This window comes from Parambassis ranga, chromosome 17 (assembly GCF_900634625.1).
Source record: "Parambassis ranga chromosome 17, fParRan2.1, whole genome shotgun sequence".
Classification (NCBI taxonomy): domain Eukaryota; kingdom Metazoa; phylum Chordata; class Actinopteri; family Ambassidae; genus Parambassis; species Parambassis ranga.
The window spans coordinates 15275642-15298856 of NC_041037.1; the positions used below are offsets into that span (position 1 = coordinate 15275642).

The 23215-nt window shown below is 42.1% G+C and overlaps 1 protein-coding gene across 1 annotated transcript in view; it reads left to right on the forward strand.

The window, feature by feature from the left end:
* Window positions 1-22922, forward strand: part of carmil3 (capping protein regulator and myosin 1 linker 3) — a 64045-nt gene extending 41123 nt beyond the window's left edge. Inside the window, exons 17-40 of the mRNA XM_028427652.1 lie at window positions 746-815; window positions 911-992; window positions 2260-2356; window positions 2442-2496; window positions 4241-4413; window positions 5226-5294; window positions 5646-5739; window positions 8331-8429; window positions 8544-8663; window positions 10399-10512; window positions 10914-11089; window positions 11177-11264; window positions 12752-12877; window positions 13302-13368; window positions 13698-13885; window positions 15438-15517; window positions 17368-17487; window positions 18347-18515; window positions 19602-19965; window positions 20606-20712; window positions 20787-20961; window positions 21055-21126; window positions 21405-21524; window positions 22683-22922. Coding sequence (XP_028283453.1) covers window positions 746-815; window positions 911-992; window positions 2260-2356; window positions 2442-2496; window positions 4241-4413; window positions 5226-5294; window positions 5646-5739; window positions 8331-8429; window positions 8544-8663; window positions 10399-10512; window positions 10914-11089; window positions 11177-11264; window positions 12752-12877; window positions 13302-13368; window positions 13698-13885; window positions 15438-15517; window positions 17368-17487; window positions 18347-18515; window positions 19602-19965; window positions 20606-20712; window positions 20787-20961; window positions 21055-21126; window positions 21405-21524; window positions 22683-22723 — 2866 coding nt within the window. The 3' untranslated portion in view covers window positions 22724-22922. The remainder of the gene's footprint in view (window positions 1-745; window positions 816-910; window positions 993-2259; window positions 2357-2441; window positions 2497-4240; window positions 4414-5225; window positions 5295-5645; window positions 5740-8330; window positions 8430-8543; window positions 8664-10398; window positions 10513-10913; window positions 11090-11176; window positions 11265-12751; window positions 12878-13301; window positions 13369-13697; window positions 13886-15437; window positions 15518-17367; window positions 17488-18346; window positions 18516-19601; window positions 19966-20605; window positions 20713-20786; window positions 20962-21054; window positions 21127-21404; window positions 21525-22682) is intronic.
* The last annotated feature ends 293 nt before the right edge of the window (window positions 22923-23215 follow it).

Below are 23215 nucleotides of genomic sequence, written 5' to 3' on the forward strand. Positions count from 1 at the left end.
CAAAAAAAGCAAGGTCCCCTATGGGGATAAATGGTGCAATATTACAGTTTCTCTGTTAGGTGTATATAGCCTGCTGTTAGCTTCTCATAGCCAAAAAAAAACTCCACAATCAATAGCTGAGAACACAAAGCGAACTGCCAGCAATTGAGATGATTGTGTGCTGCATGATGGATCTCAGCCAAAGTGGATGGTGCAGGCCTCCCCACTAAGCACTTCTCCTCATTACCTCCTCGTGGTGCATAACTCTTAAAATGTGCATTCATTGCACAAGAACGACCTCCAGCAGAGCCTTGATGTGCAAATGTAGTGTTAATTCTGCATCCAGCTGGGCCTGTGTGCGCAGGCGTACAACAACTGGCCGCTTTTTGTGAATACAAATATTTTGGAGGTGATTTCTGTCAGAGACTTAGTGAGCTGTGGATCTTCTTTTTAAGCTACTTTTCTCTAAATCCTTTAAGATAGGCTCTAAAACTTTTAGGTGTTCTGAGGAGAACGTGGGGCAGGGTGGAGCGCTTGATCCTTTTAGGTTGTTAAAGGGAGGAAAAGAGGCGATTGGATTAAAGTGGGACTGATCTTTTATTTTTAATTTTTTTCTGTCATTTTGTGTGTTTTATTCCCTTAATAGAACTGCGTTTTTCTCCACCTCATTCTGCTTACTCCTCCCTCATATATGCGTTCCCATTCATGTCTTTGCCTTTATGTTCTCTCTCTTTCCTGTCTCACGCTGCTTTGTATTTTCCTTCAGGGCTCTGTTCCTGGGTTTGTCCAATAACCCTCATATCACTGATTTGCACCTGGACATCAGCAGCTGTGAGGTAGGCTGTGTCTCCGGGTATATTCTTCCTCATCCTCTTCACAGATTAACACTTGTGGCGTTCCCATCACATCCCACTCTCCCTCATCCCCACAGTTGAGGTCAGCGGGTGCCGGGGTGATTCAGGAACTGTTTCCTCGAGTTTCATGCGTGGGGACTTTGGACATCTCTGATAATGGTAAGAGACACGACTGCGCACGCGCACACACACACACACACACACATTTTTGAACTGAAAGGTTTCCTAAAATGAATAGAAAGTTCTTATAAATTTTAAGTAATTAAGATTCCCTTAGCCCACTGCAAAAAAGGAATTTCAATAAAGTAAAAAAAATGAACCAGAAACATACTATAAAAATGTTTTATAAAAAAAAACTCATTGGAGCAATAACATTATTTACCATATTTTAAGTAAGTATTTTAAGTTTGAGTAAGACCATTCACACAACTTCTCAATTTAAGAAAAATGAAACATACAACAATTAAGATTTGTCTTGTTTTAAGTCTGATTTCAGTCTTTCAGAGCCAACAATGCCTATTTTAAGAATTCTTGTCAAGCAAAAACAAAGCTTACCCTATTGGCAGATTTATTTGCTTGATATAAGATAATTTGATTGAATATAAGAATATTTGCTTCTTTCTAGGGCTGTTTTTGCAGTGCAAACAAGGCTGGAATCGAAAATATTGAATAAAAGTGGCTATACTATGCATTTTAGATTGATATTCATATATATTAGAAAGGAATACTACCTCTATAGGGAATGCTCTTCATTTTGAAGCCACAGCTATGCTGAAGTCCAGTCCTTGATGTTACTATGGCTGTAACTAACTGCAAATCTTACTCCGTGTTCACCATGCATCCCACCGACAGACACATTTCAGATGGGATGACCCCCGATGTGCCTTTTTTCCTAAACATCATTCATGTATTTATTATCTCCTGCGTGCAGCTCTTCTTCCCCCCTCTCCTACGCTGTGGTGTCACAGATAAAATAAACCCATCTCACATTAGAAGCATGGAAGCTTATTTAACCACAGATATTTTTACCCACTGAATGATGATTTTGTTGCTGAAATATCTCGCCATGGTAACGGCTTACTCTAAGCATGGCGCTCTTTCTCCATCCTTGAGCTTTTCAAAAGGTGAGTGGGTGTGAGGAAGGGGGGTTAATTGGGAGTATTTTTGAAATCCAGTGGGCAGTGATAGTTTGTGCCAAAAAGGACCATGAGATGAAAACCCTGATGTTTGAATGATGGCGAGGAAAATGATGTATTAGGATTATCAATTTTCTGATTGATGTCAGTTGATAATTTGCCTTTTTATATTCCAGACTAACTCTCACAAAGTTTCAGTCCTGTTGTTTACTTTCAAGGATGTAATTAAAGGAATAGAAAGCAGCTCTTGTCCTCAATGTGTGTGTGTGTATGTGTGTGCTGTGCTGCAGGTTTGGATGCTGACTTGCTGGCTGTCATCCCAGCGTTCTCCCGGCACCCCTCCCTCAAACACCTGATGCTAGGAAAGAACTTCAACATCAAGGGCAGGTATGGGATCACTCTGGGAAACAGCTGTAACAGACGGTTTGGTGCAGATGATGAATGTTTTTTCCTCTTGTTTCTTCCTCCTCAGGGTGCTGGATGAGATTCTGCAGAAACTAGTCAATTTGGTGCAAGAAGAAGAGTGTGTGAGTGTGATTATGTAACATATCGCACATACACACATGCACAGATTCTCTGCGGTGCTCTGCACACATGCACGCCTACACGTGCCTTTCGCTTTTTGTCGTCACAGAAGCACATTGTTGTGCACGCACAGACAGACTCGTCACTGTTTTAAATTCTTGCGTTGTCATGTATGTGCATTATTTAAGCTCAATCTCCCACCTGCCACAAACACAAGGTGCAAACATGCACGCCAGTCGCGTTGTCTGAGAGCCCCGACGAATGATTCATTCGGGCTCAGTTCATCCACGAGACTCCCGAGGCTCTCTCTGCTCTCTGCTCTGCAAATCCAGCATGACAAGTAGCTTACTCAATTATTTACCACTGTTGATGGTGATAGCTCACAACGATGCTCTGTGCTTGTCCTTCTGTGACAGTGCACTAACATGGGTGTAAACGTGTGCGTTTAACGGGAATTAGGTCCAGTTTGTCAAGGGGAGGGGGGGGGGGTCAGACCGCTTGCTTGTCAGCTCACACACTGTGATGAGAAACCTCACAATCATCTGCCAGTGTCTCCTGCAGACGTTTGGCATCGGCGTCAGCTTCATGTTAACACTTCAGCATATGAGTCACAGAGGGCTGCTAGCAGCAAATGTTAGAAAATGAGAACTCCCGGCAGCTTATGTGACGCACAGTGATTCAAAAGAAGCACGCTATACTTCATTCACACAGCAGTACACAGACTGCCAAGAGAAAGGTGAACACACACAAAAAAATGGCTGCCAGATGGAGCTATAGATGAATCCTTGGCAGCATTCGGTCATCCTGCTGTGTAACATTTGATCAGTAGCCTCCCTGTTAGCTCCATCATCAGTCTCCAGGCGGTGTGGCGGTGGTTTCCTCAGGGTGCTGCTGGTGGTGTTAATTGTAGGACAAAGACAATAACTTATTCCACACTACATTCCACACACTCCCATGCTGCAGCTGTCCTTGTCTCTCTGCTTCTCTCATACATGACTCTCTCTCACAATGTCTGGCCCATCTCTAAAAAAACACACACACACACACACACACCCAAAAAAAACACACACACACACACACACCCAAAACCTGACAGGCGATAATTAGTGACAGGAGATGTCACCCTTCACATATAACTCTTGTCAAGAAAGTGTATATTTAGGTGAACGTTTTTAAAAAATGTTATAAAAAATGTTATAACAACAAGCCAGGACAATAAGATAAACCTAACAACACTTATTGGCAAATAATTCAAAATACATTCAGATATTTTTATTTATTTGTAGAATAGAGCACCAAAACATAGTGTTTAAGCCATTTTCCCACTGAAAATATCCAGTTTGTATAACCAGAAAGGTGCTATAAAACACTGTTTTAAACAGAACACTGAAAACATGTAACATGCATCATGCATTTTATATATAAAAGAATAACAATAAATGATTTAGTTGCAGAGGGTTTGAATTTAGACTCTTTAATTATTTATTTTTCTTTCAAAAAATGAATTTTTTAAAATAATTGTAATAATTAATAAGGACTGATACCTCTCTGATTTGCTCTGGAAAATAAAAGCAGAGAGTAAGGAGCCCACCTATACACAAACGCTTTCATGAGCACTCAAAGACTTTTAACTACCATGTACTCCCAAACACATCTGAACCTTTGTTGTAGATGTAGATACTGCTGTTCATTTTTTTTGTTTTTTTCAAATCCTCTTTAATCTATCCTCCTCCCTGCATCCTCCAGGCCCTGCAGTCCCTCTCCTTAGCTGACTCGAGGCTTCGTCAGCGGGGCACGGTGCTGGTCAATGCCCTGGGCTCCAACGCTTGCCTACGGAAGGTGGACCTGAGCGGCAACCTGCTGGAGGACTCCGGGGCAAAGATGCTCAGCAAAGCCCTGCAGATCAACACAACACTCAGGTACGTGTGTGTGTGTGTGTGTCTTTTTCAGAACAGGAAAAAAAGATGCTTTAGAGAAGACAGATGAAAGAATAGAGGAAATTATTATGTTAGGTGTGGTTCGAGGTGAGGATGCACTGAGGTTGCTGAGAGGTGGAACAGTGAGTTCAAGGCAGTGCTTTAAAGATAAGAGGAGGTGAAAGTGAACCATGTAGGAGATAAGAAGGGAAGACTTAGTATTGAGCAGTAGGAGGGATAGCGAGGTGAATCGGTGGCGGGGAGGGAAAGGGCCTTCAGGTATGGCCGTGTGTGTGTTGCAGTATAGCCTTAAGTAAGGGAAAAGAAGTGCATGTTTTTGGAGGCGTGCTGGATGTAGAGGTATAGAGGGAGTCAACTGAAACTTGAGACTAGGCAAAGGAGGAGAGAAGTAAGACTTGTAGGTAGGATGGGAGAAGTGTATGGACTGGAGAGAGAGACCACCTAAGGAGAGGGATTTAAGTTTTGCTGATTGAATTTCTAGGGCAGTTGAGAGGGAGGAGGAGGAGGAGGTGGAGGAGGAGGAGGATGGATGGATGGATGAAAGGAAAGATGGGCTGAAAATGTTTGATATTTTGAGTGTAGGTGGAGAATGTTGCGCTGTGAAATAACAGATGCAGGGTAGTTGTTGTTCTATTCCAAACCTTGTAATACAGATGGCGTGTTTGTGTAGCTGCGGTGCTGGAACTGTGATGTTACAGTGTATGTGTGTGAGTTGGGAGCTTTTGGAAAGCAATTGATCTTCTTCTCCTCTGTGCCTGTCTTACCCCATTTCCTGCTGGTTTGATCCCTCTCAGGAGTGTGACGTGGGATCGCAACAACACCACAGCGACTGGCTTCCAAGACGTGGCGAGAGCGCTGGAGCAGTAAGACGAACACAACGCACACACCCGTGTTTGAAGCGAGGGTACACACATAAAAGGGATCAGTCACACACCCATATAAAAGACAGATAACCATCTCTGTACAGTGTTTACTATTACACAGCGTTTCATCACTCCTCTGACGTACGTGCCAGTCAAATATGTGTGGGTGTGAAGTTTGCACTGTGTGGGTGCATTTAGGTGTTAGGGAATTAGAACCAACTGCCGTTATAAATGCTCAGAGCATTTCCTGTTTGTTCTTGTTATCATCATAATTCATACAGTTTATTATTGCGAGGCTAATATGATCTTTTTTTCCCCATCACTCTCTTCCTCATTCTCTCCAACAAACAGCAACTTTACCCTGCAATACATGCCCCTCCCACTCAGTGATGTCACTCAGGCGTACCGGAGCGCCCCAGAGAAGACCGACCAGGCCCTGACCAAGGTGAGAGAGGACTCTTTTCACTTATTCTGTGTCTGCTGAATGTGCTGCATCAAGGGTTAAAAATGCATCACCGGACAATTAGTGTCAAGCTGATTCATGCATTACTGAGATTGTTTGCTGTGGATTATTAATGAAACTCCCGAATGCTTTCTGAAGTTTCTTATATAAAAAGTCAGTGAATAGTGTATACATAGCAATGCCGCATATCCATTTTAATGGTCAATGCATACATTACTGTACATTATTACAGAAATGCATGGCTAGTCAACATCACCTGAGGTTTTTTTTTTTGGCCACTTTTAGTATATAGTCCATAGTGGATGAAGCCTGAGTGATGTCACCCATATGAATCTTGAAGTCCCTGTGGGAGGCTCCAACTGTCACCATGTTGACAGCATCATAGTCCCACTAGGTTCCCAATGCAGGCAAAAAAAGTGGAGCTGAGGCAGGCAGGCTGTCATGCAAGCCTAATAATAATAAATTCACTTGGTTTAATATAATTAAATTGAGTGAGTGGCCTTTGCATGGTCCTTATTGAAAAAGAGAATCTATCAACATAGACCGACACTGTTTTAGTACCAGTCTGTGAAGATCTTTATTTTTTTTGCTGTAAGTTGGGACGTTTTAACATGGAGATCAGTGGGTGTTGACCATTGACAGTAAAAACTATGAACAGAGCCTCGGACCGACCGCCGCCATGTTGGCAGCGTCACAGTCCGCCAAAACTCCAAATACAGACAAAGAGGGAGAGCACAAGCAGAGTTGAGGAGGTTGGGCAATCGCGGAAGCAGGAAACTCGCTCTGTGATACGACAACCACCTATCACTCAAAGCGGCAACGCCCATAATTATGCGTAATTTTAACTCAAAATATAATTAAAACGAGTGAGTTGTAAAAAAATTCACCATGGGCTTCTATGGGAAATGACTCGTTTCTGAAGCCAGCCCCCCAGTGGTTGCGGCGTGAGCTACAAGGTTTCTGCACGGGCTTCAAGTCTGAGCCCCAAGGGTTGCTGCTTGGTGTTGACTCACTTTTGAAGCCAGCCCCCCGAGGTCACAGGGGGAACTGCAGTTTTTGACTCTTGTGTGTGGTTCATTGATTGAGCCGCATGCTCCAGTTCAGTAACAGTCATTATGTTTTCTGATTGTCTTGAATGCACCATATCAGGAGCATCTCAGAGGAATTAAGGGCTAAACCACCATTAAACTTAAGACCACTTAAGGAGAAACTCATTCTTTCATCTTGTAAAACATGTAATAGACTGTAAGAATACACACATTCACAAGTGTTCTGCTTGTGTAGCTTATTGTTTGGATTATTTAAATGGTGTCATCGCAGACTTTGTCCAGCAGAGTGTGCTCTGACTAATGAGCAGACAGTGGTGTAATTTACTGTCATGTCCGCTAATTAGTTTATATAACATATTGCTAAACAAGTGAATGAACAATGACGTCACTGTTTGCCCTTTTCAGTACCACTCTGACATCTCCCAGCTCCGATAAATGTCACGTCACTCATGCTTTTTGTCATATTTGTTCGCTGTGTTAGAACGCCTCATATAAGAGCACTCGTTGGTGTGTCACTGTTTGCCATCATCAAGAGTTTGTATAGTTCTCTTTGTGTGACAGTAAACTCTTGTTGATGTTTTTTTTTTGAGCATCTGGCTTTCAGTGTCAGCGCCTCTCACTTTTGTGATTCTCTTGGTATTTCCTCTCCAACTTGTGTTGTAGTTTCACACTTTCTTTTTATGTAGCCAATAAAAGCATTGGCTTTCAAACCACTTATGTGCAGAGCAGTAGCTATCAGTCTTTGTTCGACTAACTGACATCAAGACAACAAATGAGAGAGAGTGACGGGCTGTGTGCAAACAGAAGCTTGCAAAAAAGTGTGTTTGCTAACATTGTGAGCGACGGCTGTAGTGAAATATAACAGATTGTGAATGGTGTGCTCATTTTCATTCCATCTCACTGCTAAACCACATGTTGTTTGTCACTTGGCTTGTAAGCTGCAGTTTACCAGAGAGAGTCTGTTTACATTGCTTGTCAAACCCTTGTTTCCATTCTAGCTCAGCTGTCAGTCAATCACTCACGACGTCTCGCCTCCCCGGAGGCTTGATGACAAAACGAGCATTTTTGATGCATTTCTAGAAATGTATGAGCGTTATATGTGTGCGCAGGAGCACTTCAGGCAGAGGGATCTGTTATAACTGTGGAACTAGCCTGAAGGATTTTCTGGGTCTAACCAAACACCTTTTATTCCAAGTGTGTTTAAAGCTTTTAATGAGGCTCCATGTTGTCTGCGGAGCTCCTGAGTCCCCGAATAACATTTGATTCCATCTGTCTTTCTGTACGATAATGATGCAGTGAACACTTCCACCTGCTGAGTCAAGAAAATAAATCAAAGGCATCCCCTTTATTTCTGGGGATCAGAATTCTCTCTCCAGTCCCCTTGCATTACCATGCAAATGGACTTGTCTCCTGTCTCCTGCACACTGCACTTTGTAAACACCTGTCATCTCCGCTCCTCTTCCTCCCTGTTTGTTTTCTCTCTCTCTGTGTGTGTGTATGTGTGTGTGTGTGTATGTGTGACAGATCCAGCGTGCCCTGCTTAGAAACAACCAGACTCAGCGTTTCTCTCAGAAACAGGCTCTCAGGCTGCACCAAGGCCTTGTCACCAGCACTGCAGAACAGGTGTGTGTGTGTGTGTGTGTATACATGATGATCAGTCACCATTTTCGTTGTGGTAATATACTGTGTCTGTTGTGTCAGTAAACTGATTTTTGGTGTGTGTGTGTGTGTGTGCAGGTGATGGAGCGACTGTGTGTACGCGTGCAGCAGCAGGTTTGTGCCCTGAAAGGTTGTGAGGACGGTGAAGAAGTCCAGACGGCCAGACAGATCCTGAAAGAAGCCAGGAACTCCAGAGCTGTGAGTGTACTGTCATCAGTCATAGTGCAGTGATGGCACAGTAGAGACAGAAATGATCATTTTTGGTAGTAGGAATAACAACATTCCTTATAAGCAAAGGATCATGCCTGGTGAGTGGTGGTGTAAGGTGGAATATGTTGTATGATTATATACTAGTTAATCTTCACAAACTACACAATGCTGGTGCGGGTTATGGAGGAGGGGCCATTGACATTGTTATGAGGTGATCAGTACGCATTTTTTAAGGGAAAATAAACTGCAAAAGGATCACTTTAATTAACTGTTGATTCAAATCTGATACTGTACACTATTATAAATTTGCTCATAATACATATGTATGGGTGCACTTGTCTTAAAGGTAGGGTAGGAGATTTTGAAAACTCAGTGAGAGTCAGCCAGATTTCGAAAGTAATCACACGCCCCTTTCTCTCGGAGCTCACCCCGAAGCCACGCCTCCCAACCAGTCTGTGACTTTGGCCATCATGCACGTACCTCTCTGGTGCACGCAGCGCAGGAAGAGATTGACAACCAGCCAATACTCCGCGCAGGGTCCACCCGGAGGATTGGCTGATGTTTTTAGCATTTTATAGTTTCCACAGATGATTCATATTCTTCGTTTTAATGCAAAACTGCCAAACTAATCGGTTGCTATCAGACTGTAAAGAGAAGTTACACTAATTTAACAAAGAGTGCCTCAGAATGAAATCTCCTACCCTACCTTTAACATGCCATTTACTGTTCATGTGATACATGCTGCAGCCTGCTCACAAGACTCCTCAAAGTTTAACATTTATGTGATAGTTTTATTCTTGGACTATACTTCTATTTTCAGTAGTTTTGTCTGGAATTTGTCCACTACTAATAACCATACAGCAATGTTGAATATGGGGTGGAACATCCCTAATTCAAACCAATGGTTTGTTTAGCCATTTACTAATACTCACCTGAATTTACAACCTAGTCTGCCAGGAGTCTGGAATAAAAGGTTGATCATAATAATGTTTATTATTCCCTTGCACAATATTTGTAGTTGTAAAAAAAGCATGAAAATAAGAAATAAAAACTGCCACTAGTTTTAAAACAGATGCCATAGAGGACGGGAAGGCATGGTCGTTTTTATTTAGCAGCAAGTAAAATCAATGATAGCTCTGCTGACAGGTAAATAAGCAGATGAGCCCTCGACAGAAGCAACTGTATAAACAGCATAGCAGCTTCACAGAGGTTAAAACAAATTCTATTTATACTGAACAGTATTAAATTATTAATTAACTGGGTTATCTATACACACATTCACTCCACAACACAAAAAAACAAACCAACTCCCTGCTGAGCTGCACTGTTGAGAGGAAATTTTCTTCTCCTTTGTCACTTCGTGTGTGTGTGTTTCACTGGAAGTGGTCCTGTGCTGTCTCAACACCCGCAGCGCCACATAAATACAGAATTCATGTCCCAGTCTTTGACAAATGGATGTCAGTCGCACATCAAAGCCAGAGCAGTGCTCTCTGTTTGAAGCTGCTTTTTTTTTCATTTCTGGGGGAAGGCAGAAATTAAATTGAAATGAATGGTTGCATTAGTGACGATGATGGTGATGTGTCGAATGAACACAACACTCAATACTATATTACATTGCCTTGGTTTATTGCACACACCAAACTACTACTATTTACAGATACACAATTTGTCTCTGCCCTGTTATGTAATCTTCTCTTGGTCCTGTGGTCTGCGTCTCCATCAGCTGTATCCGTCCCTGTGCGAGTTGGCCCACGTCTTGTCGGTGGACGGCCCCGTCAAACAGCGCCTGGACACTCTGGCTGGAGAGCTGGCCAAAGCTGCCGACAAAGAACTGCAGGTAAAGCTGGAGGTCGAAGTGTGTCCTCTTTCCCTGACGCATTTGTATTTTAAACAGTTGTGCTGCTCTGGACGAGTTGCATTTAAAATTGCCAATTGATGGTGTGTGAATGTATGTATGTGTGTGTTGTAGGTATGCTGACTTAAAAAGAAATGTAGCATTTAAATTCACAGGGAAGGAACAGCTAATATTTTTTTTGTACCATTTTGGTTTCATTGGGATTCAGTAGCACAACATGGAGGGATGATAAAATGAAAAAACCCAGAGGAGGAATCAGGATACTTTCCTTTGAATTCCAACTTAAGCAGAATTTGCATCTGTGTTTGTGCCGCTCGCTTGTGTCGTTATATGCAAGGCTGCATTTCTAATCCCTAAAGGTCAGTACTACTTTTCACCCCTAGGTGGTAGTGGACTCCATGGTGTCTCTATGCCGCGAGTTGTGTCCCATGTCCTGCTCAGCCGCCGAGAGACTCAGTCCACCCCTCTCATCCATTTCCGAACAAGTCTCGATCCCTCGCTCCTCCATCCGCAACGCCCTGATGGAGAGGGCGGCCGAGGACATCAACAAAGCCCTGGAGTAAGAAAGGCGGCAGGTTAAAACGTTTTAAAGAAGTGGAGCTGGACCTCAGTGAAGATACTAATTAAATGTCTTCTTCTGTCTCAGGGAGGTGAAGCTGTCTGTGGTCTCCTATCTGACCAACTCCATAGTGGATCAGATCCTTCAAGAGTTGTACACAACTCATAAAACGCTGGTACTGGTAATATCTCTTTACTGCATGACTTCTTGTAGATTGTAGAAAAAAAATATCTGCATAATTTAAAGCTGGAATCTGTTTTGTCAAAGAATAATACCCAGCAGTTACATGTGATCAATCTGTTATAAGAAATGACTAAACACTTTAGTCTAAAAAAGACGACAACAGTACACTAATTATAAAACAGATTCTGCTTTAAATTCATGTTTTTTTTAGATCTGAAGTTTTGAAGCATGTGACAGTTATGTAAATTATAATGTGGCAAATTTAACCCAAGGGTTATGTGTCTCTTCACAGACAAGAATGGCAATTAATATACAAAATACAACATTTTATATTGGGAGTATTTTGGGGCATTTTTATTATAGGCAAGAGTTAAGGGTCTGAGTTAAGTCTAAAGGTCTAAGTTAAGGGGTCTGAGGCAGGGTTTAACATGTAGCCACACTGGGTGCAGGTCAGGATTGATAGTTGGGTAACAGTGGTAAGGACTTAGTGTTAGTCCAAAGCCTGATTACTCGGCCAGGTGAGCAGTCTAAAATGGTATCATTCAGTTATCCCATTCTTACGATACATGTAGCCATACAAACCCACAGCATGCTGATGATGCCTGATCCTCACGTCACGTCACGTCGTTTTCTGCCCATGTAACTTTAAACAAGATCTGTTTTCTGAGGTCTGAGCGTCTGTGAATGTGCAATAGGAGATAAATATTTATCTACAGCAAGGCATTCAAAATGTTTTCAAGTCTCCATTTTTGCTAAAGGCATTAATGCACACTGAGGTTTCTTACACAAAAGTTACACACATTTGCCTCCAGCCACAACACTGTACAGCAGAAACATTACAGCCAGAGGGCTTCAAGTGAGAAGAGATGCCTCCAGATTACAGTCAAATGTCAATAAAGTCAAAAACTTTCAAATGAAAACATTTACTTTAACATTGAGTTCAGAAAAATGAATCTGCACCTTCAGAATGCCAATCTCTAAGAAATCTATGTGCAGCCTTGGAACTCTTGTTTATGCGTCATAACCACATGAAGATGAAAGTCTACAGCGTCTTTTTAGAAAGGATATTGTGCACAGAGTGAAAGACATGATTAGATTCTGCAGGCTCTCCTCCATAAAATCACGTTGTTTAAAGTGAAGCCTGTGGAAAACGTGGATGGAAACAGACCTCTGGCTGTCTGTCTCTGTTTTACATTCCATTCACTGCCTCCACCGTTACATCTCATTCTCCGTCCTCTGTTTCGCTGCATTGCCAGTTTGTCCTCTGCCTTACTTCACTTCACTTTAATAATCAAGAAATGTCATGTAATTCATATTCTTCGTGGGCTTTGTTTGTGAGCGTATGGCGGCACACAAGGATGGACGCGCCACTCCTCGGAGACTGCGTTTAAGGATGTTGTTCCTGGTGTCATCATTGTACGAATGTGTGCATCTGTGTGTACTTGATGATGCGTGATTTCTAAGTGTGTGTTGCATCAGCTGCGGCAGGTGTCTCAGGCGAAGCGATGGGATGAGGTGGGGACGGGCAGACGCACTATCAGACAGTCCAGAATAGTGGAGTCTCTGGACTTCCCTGATGAGGACTTTGGTGTCAACCTGGGTATAGTAAGTATTTGAGACAATATGACGTGAATGATGACTTCTGTTCATTAAAAAGTACATGTGTGTGATTATTGAAGTATCTGAAAATAGACAAAGAGAACCCAATCGAACACAATGAGAAAGAATGCTTAATATGTTTTGATTTTTTTGGAAAATTAGGGGATGGGTGAGACCTAATACAATTGTTTGGCTTAAATGTGAAGCACGGGGGTGGTAGTATCATGGTCATCAACTGAGAAAGTAAATGTATAAAGTAAATAAGTCTCACCCCTGTCTATTTTCAGGACTTGTGTGAAAATGAAATGGGTTTGTGCCCCAAATTTATTTGCAGAAATATAGAAAATTATAAAGGCTTCACTAACTTTGAAGCGTCACTGTATATATGGACTGTCTAAAAACACTTTACACACTTATCTCCTGACAAAAGGACACCATGGCCATCAAGAAGCGAAGCTCCAGAACCAGAAGGATTCGTCCTGTCTCCACCAGGCTGAGTGAGTTTTCTACAGCCACTAATTGATATATTAGACAGTGATGATATATCAGACAGTGATAGCAGGGCACGGGTCAATTGGCTTTCTGTCTTTAATGAATAAGAATCCATCAACACAAGCGATGTGCACCACTGCATGATGGTATGACTGATCACTTTCAGCTGATTTTCATAAGTTGATAGAGATGCAGACAATTTTTTTTAGCTTATGGTAATGCTTATTGATATTTTTAAAGGGAATGGAATATTATATGTTTTTATATTTCTGTTTTCATTCAGTTTGCAGCTTGTCAAATATGATACAGTCCATCTCTCTCTCTGTTCTTTTAGGTTTAGGTGATGAGCCCTGTTCCTCTCCCACACCCTCCGCTCCACCCCACTCTGCTCCTCTCACCCACTCGGCGTCATGGGAGTGTCTGTCCACCCTCCCCACCAATGGTTCACCCTTGCGCCACGTGACGCACGTCAGGCCCCGCCCACCACGGAGGCACCGAGCAGGACACCTTCCTCCTGAATCTGTGAGTTGATGCCATGTGACATGATGGTGACCTTTGACCTTATTCTGCAGGAATAGGCATCCCCTCCATACATTCCAGAGAACAAACATGGCAGGTTGTTGACAAGCTGAAACTATTGTGTGTATATTATAGTGGATCAGTTAATAAATTATAATTAAAACAGAGATGACAGTGAAGGGTGCATGCAATAAGCATTGGAATGATCAGGGGCTGGACTGCAGGTCAGCATGCAGGTCTGGAGGCAGAGAGACCTGCAGAGAGAGAGAGAGAGAGAGAGAGAGAGACATCAAACAATGAGGAAGACATGGAGAGGGGTTGAGGGACTACAGGGAACTGCTCAGTGGATCATGTTTTTGTCCCCCAGCAGCGTAGGCCTGTAGCAGCATCGGCCCTATGCTACCTGTGGCTGAAGCCATATCAACAACTGTATCTATATCTAACTTCTCTACACGCTATAGTTTAGACTAGTTATACACCTTACTAAGAACTAGAAAGGTTTTAAACCTGGTCTTAAAGGTGGAGGTGGTTTCTGCCTCCTGAACCCAAATTGAAAGCTCTCCCTGTAATCCTAATCTCATGTTCTAATCTGTGTAGTAAGATGCTGTGATCTACGGCTGTGTCAAAGGCAGCGCTGAGGTCCAGTAGAACAAGTACTGACAAGGTACAAGGTCTGACCAGACTGGGACACTTCAAACTGACTCTTCCTATGCAGGTGTTCGTTTAACTGCCTTACAACCACTCTTTCAAGTCTCTTTGAAGTAAAGGTGAGGTTGGAGATTGGTCTGTAGTTTCCTAAGATGTCTGGGTCCAATGAAGGTTTTTTAAGTATAGGAATGATCACAGCAGTTTTAAAGGCCTGTGGGACATATGCTGCTGCCAGAGACAGGTTGATCTGGCCTAATATGGAGTCTCCTATCAGAGGAGTAACATCCTTGAGGAACAGATATGGGATGCCACATGAAAAATACTATGAGACATGTGTACTGACCTGTCAATGGACCCTAGAGGGGGGGCCTGTGGCATCATTATTCATGTTTAACTTGCGCTAGTTTGGTCTCATACCACAGCCTGAAGGTCAGTCCCTGTGTTTCCACAGAGGGGCTCAGAAGTCAGAAACCTAACTTGTTTTAGTTTTTTAATCTCCTGGCTGCTTTGTGTGAACTATTGTTATTCATCTTGTTTTCATTGCCAGTGGCACTTTCCAAAAATATGCTCCTTTAAAAGTGGGAAGCTGTCGCATGCGTCTATGTGACTCAAATGCTAATCACGCACAGCCATCTCCCAGGGGCCGCAGGGCTGCCACTAACTTAGCAGCTTGTTTGTTTAGAGACTTTCTAAAAGATGTTTTTTTTTTTTTCTAAATCGGTACAAACTCTGTTAGGGCAGCACGATGAGGAGTTGTTTTACACACACACCTCTGTTGGCAGTGGATTCAGGATTGCCAGCCAGCCATTTGAAATGATAAATACCTATTGTCAGCTGTTTATTCTTTTTGTCGACTAGGCAGATTGATCACTGTTGTCCTGTTATTCTATCTGTTTTTCCTGTGCAGCATTGCTCAGAGAACGGAGGAGTCAATATGCTGGAGGACGGCCTGCCCGATTTCTACAGCAAAAGAGTTTTACCAGACAGGTAGGAAGCATCTGATAGGGCTTCATCTGATGACACATGCTACAATGTCTTTTTCAAATTCTACTTGTTCTTTTTTATCAACATGTAACATATATGTAAATATGTGTTTTTCATAATTAAGGTTAAAGGTTCACCGATTCCTCAATCATAAGATGATATGTTCTGGAACATGAGATGTAGAGTAATAATAATAGTGAGAGCATTTATAATAACAAGTAATAACAAATCATTCAGATGGAGCCATGTTTAATATGCATCAATAAACTGGGTATGAAGATGAGTGATGTTTTCTTGACAGAAAATAGAAAAGTCAACCCATAAAGAAAATCTGACTCCTACTCAGAATTCATACCCCCTCTACGTGCATTCAAAAACAAGATTTTTTACATGTCCATGTCCTGATGCGCTTCTGCTCTCTGATATCATGTGTCATCAATGATGAATGAGCAGCAGCTTCCTGAAGCTGTCGGGCCACAGATGTAGCAAAGATGTTTGATTTGTGCCCAACAGGAGCATCATGTTGAAGCTCTGTTTATGCAAAACAATATCCCAGCAGACATAGTATATTATAAAATGAATCAACTTTGTTTACTGTCTCAGTCCAGTGTTGTGTTTTCTAACTAATCATCCATGATACTGCACAGTGGTTTCACCACATGATTGACACACTGTGTATCAGATTATTGACGCTGACAGTTTAAAGGACAATTTTCAGTACTTTTTTTTTAGATTTAGAAAATATTGATTTAATCCCGTCTACTGTACTGATGTTGGTACATGAGAAAACACCACAAACGCACCATTCAGAGTGTTGAATAGCACATGGTGTCCTTCAACACATTTTTTTTTCAGAAGAATCCTTATTGAAAAACAGATTCCCATGGTTACATGCTCATTTATATACCTAGGATGCACGTGTGCTGATGTACAAACCCCTTAGAAAGCATTGGAAACTAGTGGAGTTGCAACCAAGGACTTATATAAAAAAAAAAGAAAATCCCTTTCTGTATAAATACTAAAAATAGTATTATACAGACTGAAGGTTTGTCAAAGGGTATGACTGGATTCAGAACAACTTAAATTACAGTAATATGTGCATTGTTTCTGTTTAAATATGTTATTTTACATATTATTACACACGACAGCTGCCAATTACCAGCTGAACATAGTGGAGCAGTGCCAGCTGTAAAATGTCCTTTCATTTAATGGAAACCACATATCGAGAATAAACAGGATTAACGTTGGATTAAACGGCTCTACGTTGATAGTTGTGTCGCATACCTATATCTGTCTAATGCATGCATAGATAGCAGTTTGCTAACAGGACACAGAAGCTTGTTTCATTGCAGACTTTGCCACCAGACTGTCATAAAATGTATGATGGTGAAAACTTGACATTGACAGGTGTTTGTTCATCACAACCACAACAACACAACCACCACTTATCTTCTGACCCACACAAAACTACAGTGTGAATTTCTTCAGCATATGTTTTTTAAGCACTTTGTCTTGCATAATTTTGTAAGATATTACCAAGCTATTAGCGTTCTTTGAAAGCTAATGATTAAACTGGGCTCAGAGCTGGGCTGCACCATGTCTCCTGCCACCACACGGAAACAGTTACAGTATGACAGTGTGTGCTTTATGCTCCCCAGCAGTGCATAAAAAGCATTCAGTGAAGCAGCAAAAACTCTGCCTTCTGTTAAATATATTAAACCCATCTGCACAGGAAGCTCAGAATGCCCGTTGTCATCAAATGGCTCATACATATAATTTAGCCATCTGTTAATGCGGGGATTACTAACAAAAAGTGACATCTCACTCTCCTCTTCCTCCTCTCGCCTCTTCAGTCAGCTGTCATCCCTCCATCAGGCCCAGTCACTGAGGAGGAAGAAGAGACGCAGCGTGCTGTCCATTTTCTCCGGCTTCCGCAAGAACCGCAACTCTGCCATCTTCAATCAGGACTCGGAGTGAGTGTGCAGCACAGGAGCTGAGTGAAAGGAGTGGATGGAAGTCACATTAAAGTGCACAGACCCAAAGAATGAGATGCCTGTTAAATTAAGCCAGCACTGGGCATTAATGCCATTTTATAACTTCATAAATATTTTAATAAGGAGAAATACTTCCCCTCCAACTCCAACTGTTTTCCTTTGCTTTGAATTTATGGCTCTGCATTCATTTAAGCTGCTGTTATACAATTTTAAAAAGAAAGTAGACAGCAGTATTGTAAAATGGAAAAAAAAGTACAAGCTGGCAAACTTATTTAAAACAAAAAAAAAATCACCATTACACAAATTAGCTGTTAAATGGGGGAGGATAACACTCAGCAGGCAAACTTTTCTCTCATTAAAGTGCACTGTTCCAAAACCCAGATGAAGGAGGCACTCAGTCAGGGCTGCAGTTTGTGTTTCAGCTCCTAAATGTACTCACAGAACTGACGATGCTGGCTAACAACAACAATCTCTCCGTGCACAGGCTAGCTTTGATGCAGGAGAATAAAAGAAGCTGAATGACTCATCTGAAGGCCAGCCATAGATAGAAAAAGAGCTCGTCAACAGTTTACCATGTTTAGTAATGTTTCACCTGCAGATTGTTGCTAAGGAATCAAAGAGATTTGGTTTGTTGCTGCATCCAGCCTGGCCTCTGTGTCTGCTCTTTGTGTGTAGGACTGAATTATTAAGAGATCTGGATTGTTTATTTAAAAAAACAAAAAACAAACACCATTTAAGCCACTTTGGGGACATTTTGGATCACCTGTCCCTTATGGACACATTCCCCAGCCTGTCAGGTCTAGACTTGACAGCTTTTTGTTTTCCGTCTATGTTTCAGCAGCGCCTCAGAGAATGTCTACTCTATGATTCAGCACCCTAAGGACGCTGTGAGGCCAGAGAGCGCCGTCCCTGGAGAAAACGGCACCTTGCCTTCGCCCAGACCAACTCAGGGTGCGCCCGTGCATGGGATGAGGGCTGCCAGCCCCCCCTGCCCCATCCAAAGACAGGTACAACTGCAAACTCACAGTATGGAATTTTGGTCAAATAATACACTTTATGCACAAAGTGTAGGCTGGCCTTCATGTTTCTGGCCTTTTGGAAAGTCGAATGAGTTCTGCACAGGCATGTTATCCCACAGCAGACTGTTATGATCATTCGTTTGAGCTGGTAAAAAAAGTTATCATCTAAATCCTCCTGAGTTAGTCAAAGCTGCAGAACACTGAAGTTGTATGTTATCATTTACTTTGTTCACACAGTGTATAGGAAGTGCTGATTGACAAGTCCATGCCCTTAGGAAGAGGATCCATTGCACATACTGAGAGCTGCATAACTCATCTCCCTCCTTTGGTCACATAGTGTGTGTTGAGTGTCACAAGGCTGCATGCATTGAGTTAATGGCTGCTTGCTAACACGTGCATATCAACAAGTTGTTGACATAATCAATATCTACCCAATTGTTCTCAGTCTCTACTGAGAAGTCAGAAAATGTGCATCAGGAAAGGTATGGACTACTTCCCATGTTATTCTGTAGAGCAGAGGACCAGTTAGCATACCAAGAGGATATGTTCCATTAGTTGACTGCATGACAGCTTAAATATATATATAGCTTTTTTGTGAACATAAAAACAGCCCGTAAACCTCATGTCAATGTGTTCCTGTTTCACTACCAGTCTAATTTGTCTTTGTTATAATGTTTTATCATTGATGATGAACTTAATCATCTCTTGTCTGGTTGTAATAAAGGCGAGAGTGAAGCCCATAATTAATTCTATTGTACCAGAATTTAATTAGCCTTCATTTGGCAAGGGGCTGTCCTCAAATCCCCTCACTGATCAGTGAGAATCCAGGCTGAGAAAAAGTCGAGTCCTCCAAATCCCTTTGGTTCTCTGAAAGTATGTGGTTTAAAATAGGCCACGTATAGTCCAACACACCTCAGACAAGCTGCACTCATCTACCACAGGAACATGCTGGGAATAGCAGGTGGTGGGCACAGAGCTGCCTCATGTCATGTGGGACTATAGGATGTGGGACCAGCATGCTTCTGGTTTCATCTAATTATAGTTTTGTTTTTTTGTTTTTTTGTCCCCGTCCAGTCCACAGATCTGGTCAGCATGGTGTACAGCTGCATCGGGGCAGAAATTGAAGACTCAGACGGCAGCAGCACCTGCGACATCAATGCCACAGACCAGGAGGCCGACAGATCGATCACCATCTCCGATGCCCCGACGGACACTCGGACTAACGGGCACGTGGTGTCCTCCAAACAACAGACGGACAGGCAGGTGGAGACGGGCAGACAGGAGAGGATCGTGCCCCTGACGGACCCACGGACTGAGATGGAGGAGGACGTGCAGAGTGGAAACGTGGGCCCCTGTGGGCCTAGGCCAGAGCCACCTCCACAGAACATCAAACCCAGTCTGGCTGTCATGAGGCAGAGACACCTGCAGGAGAGTTTAGGTACTGCAACACACTCACTAACAAAGGAGACTAGGATAACATGGCTCTCTATGATAACACATTGATGCTATTTTTCCATTAATGATTTTTATTACATGCCACCTTTAGAGAAACATTTATTTATTTATTTTGACTTTGTCAAAGCTAGTTTAATGAGAGGTGCCATAGAAGAATTGACAGTGATTTGATTGGCTTGGTCCCAAAGGTATGTCGCTCTGAAAGAAAGGTCTATTGTTAGTTTTAAGTCTAGACTTTTTAATGAGTGAAAAACCTCCTTCGTAGTTTAGGCTGCAGTCTGAATCAAAGGGAATTAAGAGATCGCTGTAATAGCCAGAGGCCAGAGGCGGTTGTGTCATAAAATCAATGCTAAAGTCCACAGCTTGACATTACAAATGGAGTTCATATTTTTTTACCCTCTGATGGACAAGCCTTCTTCATTAACAATCATGGACACGTTATCAGCATGTCAACATGCTGTGAACATACGCACATGCATAATTACATGATAATGTGTGCAGCATGCACTATGTGTATGTGTTTTTTGTCTTCAGCTGTTAACGGAAAATGATCACATCATGAGAATTATGTGGTTCTGTTCCCATGTTTTGATTGACGTTGTTTTGTTTTAATGTCTTTCCAGAAGAGGCAGGGAGGCTGGAGGCAGAAGAAGACCAAAATGAGAGAAAGCATGAAGAGAAGCAGAGAGGACGAGGACCAGAAGGACAGCGTCCACTCATTCCTGCTAAGGTGTGTCTCTTTAGCATGTTTAAAAAAAAAAGCTGCAGACTGACATAACCAGAATTCTGTGCTCCTCCCATCAGCCCAGTGCAGACTTCTCAAAGACATCTCCGGGGAAGACCTCACCAGGAGAAGAACAAACCAATGAGCAGAGGAGTTCACTGCCTCCTGAAGACCAGGGAAACACTGACAGGAGAAGCCCACCGATGTCTGGCAAGCCTGGCGTGGAAGCAGACGACCCCGCCGTCATCCATTATGGTATTTGTTTTAACACTTTCACAGCAGTATTTTGGTCACGATGATGGAAATGCTGAATATTATTGTTCCACCAACAACAAATAACAACCACAGATGGGGAAGGAGGCCATAATGGATTCCCAGCAGCCTCACATCACACCAGGAAGTCCAACTCATTCGACATAGGTACAGTATATCTGCTTCCTACAGTAAACAGGCTGCATGCAGTTATAGATACAAGCACGCATCTTGCTGATTTTTTTGTTCATAATTCATAACAATGGTGCAACGCCTTTGTTATTTTTTATCAAACTAAATCAGCATGAGTCTCTTTATTAGACGTGGTCCCAAGCCTGTAGACCGTTCTAGTTGTGTGTGTTTTGTTTTGTGTTTTCCTGCATCCCTTCTTGTTTTTACCACACTCCACTCTGTGTGTGTGTGTGTCTCATGCCATTTCCCCTCAGGAATGGGACGGGACAGCCCCTACGATCTGGAGAGGTCTTCAGATCGCAGATTCCTTGTGAAAAAGCCCTGTCTCCCCCAGTACAGAAACAGATCTCTGGACTACCCTGCTGGGACCAGGTGTATGTATCTGTTTCACTTCCTGCTAATATGTGTGGTATGACTATGACTAAAGAGCGACACAACATTTGACTTTTAGTGCACTTTATGTACGAGTATTTAGTTCACATAAACTCTTTTTAACACAGTCTGGATGAGTCATACCCTACATATTGACTGCATGTTCATTCCGCTATTTAATAGACGGCTGGCCAAAGAAAGAAGATCATAGAACATTCATTTAATGACGCAATTTGGCTGTGTTCCAGATATGCAGCTGGCAGCCGGATCTGACGCTGCCTGGATAAGTGCTCTATTAGATGAGAACTTCCGCATTTAAAAAAAAAAAAAATAAGACCCTTTTATCACTTCTTATTTCGTGGCTGATTCTTTATTTATTTATTTATCTATTTGATAGCGTGTTCCATTATTCTGCTAATTGGCAGCTATGGGTTTAGCTGATTCATTATCATTTCCTTCTCTTGAGAGGTTTGGCACTGAAGATGAAAAATCCCAGAAGCAGCAGAATTTAAAAAGCATTAATGACACGGCAAAAAGTGCCACTTACCACTGTAACACAGAACTATATATCAAAACACCCCTGCTGCAGGGGACTCAATTAGCATCACTGTGAGAATGATAAAAAAAGGGTCCACATGTCAAGAACGGCAGCATAACAGCCGATTATATGTAATATTATGTGATCCTTTTAGTGGTCGGCGTGTCTGGTTAAGAGAACCAACACGTAAGATGCTTTGTAGTCAGGACAATTGGCACATCTGTGCTAACACTGAAATCTGAATATGAATACCTCGCTGTCTGTGTCAGAGGTATTGTTTCTGTCCGTGATGAATTATATCTAATCAGAAAAATTAAAAACACTGCATCTGATGCCACCTTTTTATGAAAAACAGTCCTGAAATTAAATTCAGACACTCAGAAGTGCAGCTTTAGAATTGCTATGCTACTTTTTGACCACTTGGGGGCAGCAGAAACATGCTGAGAAAACAACACTCATCCTCATTTGCGCATCTAGCAGATAAGAATCATGTTTAGGCTCAACAGGAAAAAAAAGTCTTATTTACTTATTTACAACCCATTATTGGGTTGTAAATTAAGTTAAATATTCAATATTAACCAATATTAACAGGTGAGTCTGCTTATTCCGTCTTCTTCTTCAGGTTATGAAAGCCCCCAGCTTGGAAACAGAGACGCGTTATGACGTTATTTGTGGATCAGGAGGCGTCAGCCAGGAGGAAAAAGCTGGAACATGGAGGACTGGACAGAGACGAGCTTTTAAAACTGTGTGGACTCAACAGCAGCTTCTTTTTTTCCCCCTTCCTCTCTTTTAATCCATGTAAACATTTGTTGCTGGCGATGCATGTACCGTATGCTTTCTGTTTTTAAACTGCTCACAGTGGTTAGGGTTCAACTCAGGCATAAGGGAAGCTTACTTTACACACACACACAGTAGTGCAATGTCTCTCCAGTATACTGTTGTTTTATGCATTTGTGCAAATATCATTTAGTATGAAAAGTCTTTTCCCCTCCTCCCCCGTCTTTTACTGACAATCTGTGACTACTAAAAGTGAGTTTGTACTGTATTTATTCTGAGATGTATATAATATAAAAACTGCACTAACCATTGTGGTAACTCTACCAGTTAACAATCATGTTTTTATTTGTGAAAATCTATCATTTGATAACTGTATTT